The following is a 5,779-nucleotide window of genomic DNA, read 5'->3' on the forward strand; positions in this document are numbered from 1 at the left end:
AGCTTTAGCATCATTCCTTCCAAAGAAATCCCAGGGCTGATCTCCTTCAGAATGGACTGGTTGGATCTCCTTGCAGTCCAAGGGACTCTCAGGAGTCTTCTCCAACACCACAGTTCAAACGCATCAATTCTTCAGTGCTCAGCTTTCTTCACAGTCCAACTCTTACATCCATACATGACCACAGGAAAAACCAAAGCCTTGACAACACGGACCTTAGTCGGCAAAGTAATGTCTCTGCTTTTGAATATGCTGTCTAGATTGGTCATAACTTTTCTTCCAAGGAGTAAGCGTCTTTTAATTTTATGGCTGCAGTCACCATCTTCAGTTATTTTGGAGCCCCAGAAAATAAAGTCTGACACTGTTTCCACTGTTTCCCCATCTATTCCCCATGAAGTGATGGGACTGGATGCCATGATCTTTGTTCTCTGAATGTTGAGCTTTAAGCCAACTTTTTCACTCTCCTCTTTCACTTTCATCAAGAGGCTTTTTAGTTCCTCTACACTTTCTGCCATAAGGGTGGTGTCATCTACATATCTGAGGTTATCGATATTTCTCCCAGCAATCTTGATTCCAGCTTGTGTTTCTTCCAGTCCAGCGTTTGTCATGATGTACTCTGAATAGAAGTTGAATAAGCAGGGTGACAATATACAGCCTTGACGTACTCCTTTTCCTATTTGGAACCAGTCTGTTGTTCCATGTCCAGTTCTAACTGTTGCTTCGTGACCTGCATACAGATTTCTCAAGATGCAGGTCAGGTGGTCTGGTATTAGTCAATCAGAAAACTTGTTTTCCCTTAAGATCTACTTAGTCTTAAGATAGTGATAAAGTTACATTTTTACATAGCAACGATACAATGGTTTATAACAAAGAAAGAGGAGTACAGTGATTTATAGCAGAGAAAATTCATTAACTCAAAAGTCTAGTATTAATATCAAAACTACTATATTTCTTTTTCTACATTCCAATTACATTGATTAACATACTCCCAGGTGCCTGAGGATATGGAGGCCTGATGGCAATCATTAACTCAGCAATGAAACCCTTCATCAACATGATTTTTGTTGTTGTTGTCCAAGGTTTATTGAAAATATTACAGCACAGCAGAAAGACTCAAACGGCTCCACGCAGTGTTTTGAAGTTCATCCCAACTGTAGGCTGAGTGACCTGCAAGTTGGACAGACTGCCAAAGTCCAACAGCTTCTGTATTTCCTTAGTGTCAGGATCTACTTCAATGATTTCCTGATCCAGGGCTGAGACCTCAGGCACGTAATTGTCTCTCCTCTCTCTCTCCTCCTCCTGCAGCTTGATGGAGATACCTCTCACAGGGCCTCTTTGAATCCGCTTCATCAGATGTGTGACGTAGCCTGCGATCTGATTGCGAAGCTTCTTGCTGGGAATAATGGCGATTTCCTCACACACCCGCTTGTTGGTGTGGAAGTCATTGCCCAGGCGCGTGTAGTACTTCTCAATGATGATCCGGGCCACTTTCTTTACGGTTTTGGTGTGAACGCGGCCCATGTTGGCAGGTCCTTGGTAAAAGAGGCCAACATGATTTTTATCTTTAGAAAAACCCTATGAAAGACTAAGACTTTCAAAATACTCCAAACTCTCTGTGCTGTTTATGGTTGAGAGGTTGTAAACAATCCTGTGCATAGTAGCAAGAGTGTGGATAATCCTGTCACACAAGCTAGTCTGCCAGCAGAGAGCTTTGACCTGAGACACTCCTTTTATATGCAGGAGACTATTAACTGGAGCTCTAAGTTAATTTTCCAGAGAAAGGTGGTCGGGGATAGCCCCTGTTAATGTCAGAAGAGTGTAGTATAACAGACAGATTTTGGTTTCGGGGGTAGATGCTCAAGCAGATCTAAGGGACCCCTTGAATCCTTGCCTGCATGGCCTTGTCATGGGTGGGGTCAGGGAGTCCTTTGAGACCTGACCCACCTTTGCCCATCAGGGGTCTTCCTCATGACCTTTGCCATGGGTGGGATCTCCCGTGCTGGCTCCCAGCAGCATGGGGTGTATGCTTTTTCTGGCCTCAGCCCCCTGCCCCATGCCACCATCCTGCCCCTAGGCAGAGGGGTTAGGGAGCACTCCAGAGAGCCACCATCTGGGTTTGGAAGAGGGCCGGGGAGCCTGTTGTGGTCACCTCCCTTCCTTTCTTCCTGCAGGTGAAGAGGACCCCCATAATTCTTAAAGCCCAGCAAGATCAGGAGCTGCTCAACTCACTTCCTGACAGAAGTCACTGTCACAGATCAAGGAGGTGTTTTGTGGGGTGTTACGGGGGCCTGAAGGCCCCCTGCAGTAGCTGGCTCATGTGATCTGTGAAGGGCCCACCCCAACCCAAAACTGAGCCCTCTTCATCCCCATCAGCCTTGTTACAAGCAGTCTGTGCCACTAAGATGGCTTTACCATCTTCCTAAAGTCCTTTTAAAAGTCTAGTTATTTCTGGTTTGGGGGGTGGGAAGGGGGGGCAGTAGTTATCCCTCAGCTCCTCTTACACTTGACAATTTGCAGAGTGATTTCATGTTAATTGTAAATCCCACTTGAGCTTCTCAGGCACTCTATATGAGTTTGGCAATGTTACTCTCATTCCCACTTGCCCAACATGAAAACCAAGGGTCTGGGCAGTCAGGGAAAAACCCGAAAAAAATCCAAGGGTTATAGGGGAAGCATCCTGTGTGAAGCTGCTAGCATCAGAAATGGCTGGATGCCTGCCTCTTTCATAGGTGTGTTCTGTATATATGTATGATCTCCTTTTGTATAGTGTTGGGTGTGTGAGGGTATAGGGGAGGCAGTAAGGGTAGGTGTGTGAAACTGAGGAGGTGCGTTAGGGTGAGGATGTGTGGGTGCGTATGTCTCAGGGTGAGAGGATATATGGGGTGCATGTGAGGGTGAGTGTATGTGTGGTGTGTGGTATCCTTTTGTATTTGAGGAGAAGTTCAGAAGACAGGGACCTGGAGACCTGTTAGTTAGTCCCAGGCAACTGAAGGTTGGGAAACAATTCAGACCATACTTTCCCTATGTCCTATCCTTTTGAATGGTTGAATTTTTACAATAGGCACATGTTACTGTTACAGTAAGGAAAGACCCCTTTTCTCCGTGTCATGTGAAAATGCCTGTGAAGGATATGTCTGGAGAAGGCCCAGCCTCACCTTTGCATATTCAGTGGAGCAGAAACCCCTTGTCTCCTCTCTGAACAAGAATTCAATCTTAGGGCCGTTTGATGTGCTAGCAGCTGGGACTCCAGAGCCGAGGCAGAGAGGGAGCACACTCCATTATCATAAAGGACACAAGGTCAGACCCCTTCCAGAGCACCCTCTGCCTCCCCTTCAGCTGACCCCACAGTGTGACAGAGCCTCCTGTGGGGAGTTTGAAACCTCTTTGTCTACAGCTCTGGCAGGCTCAAAGGCCAAGGATGTGAACGATTGTAATACTAGAAAAGATTCAACCTGCCCTGGTGGTCTGTGGGACCTAAGCAGTGAGCTTGTAATGATTGACTTGTACTGAAGATGTGCCTTATATGTCTGTCTTTCTCACTGATGTTGTCATGCCCCATATATGCTGTGCAAATCATGTACTAAGCAGAGTTCTAAGCACTTTATTTCATGTTAGTTGTTCAGTCGTGTCCAGCTCTGTGAGACCCCATGGACTGTAGCTCACCAGGCTCCTCTGTTCATGGACTTCTCCAGGCAAGAATACTACAGTGGATAGCCATTCCTTTCTCCAGGGAATCTTCCTGACCCAGGGATTGAACCTGGGTCTTCTGTGTTGCAGGCAGATTCTTTACCATCTGAGCCACCAGGGAAGCCCTTTATTTTATACTTTATTGTATACTAAGCTGTTTAATCTTCCAAGCATGACTGTGAGGGGGAAATTAATACTCCTGTGGTACAGATGAGGAAATTGAGGCCCAGGGTCCCACAGCTGATTCATGCCAGAGCTAGGATGTGAGGACAGGCAGTCTGGCTGCTGCAGCCTGGCCACCTCACCACTGCACCAAAGCCTCAACAATAACTGAGCTGTTCTGTAAATGGGCAAGTAAGTACAGGTCTACAATCCCTTATTCGCAATTCTGAAATCTACAAAAACCTCTGGAAGCTAGAAGCATCTTCCCAACTTTGTCATCAACACATGACCTGGGAGGAGGGCAGGAGGGGAAAAAAAAAATCCTAAAGTGAAGTAAGGTTCAGTGCTTCCACTGCCAGGGGCACAGTTTTGATCCCTAATCAGGGAACTAAGACCCCACAGGCCCCATTATGGAGCAAAAAAGAAAAAGTCAAGTCGGGTTATTTATATTCTTCATTTACTTCCTCTAGTGTGCCTTTTCACATTTTTTCACAGAAATATTGATTTGGGGGATTATTAGATGTCACCCCAGACATCTCTGGTAGTATTATATAATATTCAGCATTCACATCTTGGTATCTTTCTAAAGCCTAAAGAATTCTAAATTCTAAACTATATCCGGCTCTAAGGGTTTTGGGTAAGGGATTGTGGACCTGTGTTAATAAGGTTTTGTGGTAATAAACGTGTTTTATTTTTACAGTTCTCTGGCTGTATAGTGAGATAAGTTAGAAAAAAGATCAGGTATGGTCCCCACCAATGGAGGCACAAATGCCCAGGTGGACCCTCAAGGCTCCCTCAGCCCTGGGTACACTTAGGACCTCCTGAGAAGAAGTGAAACTTTTTCTCTGGGGAAGGAGTGGAGGCAGAACGTTTTTGAGAAGAAGCAGATAGAAGGAGGCTTCCGATTGGTCTTTCTCTCTTTGAATTGGTATAGCCTGGTCACCCTTCTGTACCCCACACATACCCCCAAGGTTATGGGGGTTCAGGTTCCTCTATAGACCCTCCAGAGCCACCTCCCAGTTTTGATCTCACCCAACCAAGTGTAGCCCTTAGACTGACAATCTGCATGGCTTCTTTAATGCAAGGTGGAGGTGGGGGGTATATTCAGGGAGTCTTAGATATAGGGCCTGGCTTCTGTAATTATGAACACTGGGCAGAATAGGCTGGAAGTTCCTGTCCAGCTCTGGGCTTCCCTGTGTCTAGGACCCTGAATACTTCTGGGGCAGTGGAATTAAAGGGGCAGAGATGCCATAAACTAGAACAGTGCCACAACAGCCCCTATAGGACAGCAGCAGGGCCCCAAGCACCTGCCCCTAAAGGGTATGGTCTTTCCTTCTTCCATTAGCCTCATTGGCTTAGAAACTGCCAGAGGGCAAGGGATATGCAGTCTACATCTGTCCTGGATATCCATCCAAAAACCCTGGTTTTTGCACCTCACTGCCTTATCCTGCTGGTTCTACTTATTCTGTCCACCCAGCCTCTGATCTTCTCATCAGAACATACATTTGCAAGAAAACCTGGGGCTCTGGGACCAGGGAGCTGATAGAAATGCCTGAGGCAAGGAGACAGCTGTTACACTGCCTACCCTGGCCTGAGGGGCCTTCCTCCCCTTTCCTCAGTCCCACTAACCCTTCCCTGGTGGAGTAGCCCCACCCCAAACTTGACACCCCAGGCAGAACCTACCAGCCTTTTTGCTGCCAGTGGCACCACTGTCCTGATGTTCAAGAAGTATCTGTTCCATAAACAGATTATAAAATCTTTGGTAACTGGATCGATTTTACTTTGTTTTAATCATCTCCCTTATAGGCTAGTTCAGTGTTTTGTCCATAGAACCATAAAATACATTTTAGGAAAACAAAACAAAATAAAAAAAATATATATATATATATATACAAAATAAAATAATACATTTTGGACCTAAAAGGATCCTGAA

General features: G+C 45.8%; 2 protein-coding genes across 2 annotated transcripts in view; one reads left to right on the forward strand and one right to left on the reverse strand.

Moving 5' to 3' along the window:
• LOC120864527 (H-2 class I histocompatibility antigen, Q10 alpha chain-like) overlaps positions 1–4,548 on the forward strand; it is a 27,495-nt gene extending 22,947 nt beyond the window's left edge. The window contains exon 9 of the mRNA XM_040241592.1: positions 2,167–4,548. Within this exon, the coding sequence (XP_040097526.1) occupies position 2,167 (1 nt within the window). The 3' untranslated portion in view covers positions 2,168–4,548. The remainder of the gene's footprint in view (positions 1–2,166) is intronic.
• LOC120863819 (40S ribosomal protein S17-like) lies at positions 1,062–1,539 on the reverse strand. The gene has a single exon (XM_040240386.1). The coding sequence runs from the start codon at positions 1,516–1,518 to the stop codon at positions 1,111–1,113; it is 408 nt and encodes a 135-aa protein (XP_040096320.1). The 5' UTR covers positions 1,519–1,539; the 3' UTR covers positions 1,062–1,110.
• Positions 4,549–5,779: the final 1,231 nt, after the last annotated feature.

This window comes from Oryx dammah, unplaced genomic scaffold, assembly GCF_014754425.2.
Source record: "Oryx dammah isolate SB20612 unplaced genomic scaffold, SCBI_Odam_1.1 HiC_scaffold_5, whole genome shotgun sequence".
Lineage (NCBI taxonomy): Eukaryota > Metazoa > Chordata > Mammalia > Artiodactyla > Bovidae > Oryx > Oryx dammah.

Bases quoted from the DNA above. Each gene is read 5' to 3' on its own strand.
- LOC120863819 (XM_040240386.1), bottom strand. From the start codon at position 1,518: ATGGGCCGCGTTCACACCAAAACCGTAAAGAAAGTGGCCCGGATCATC.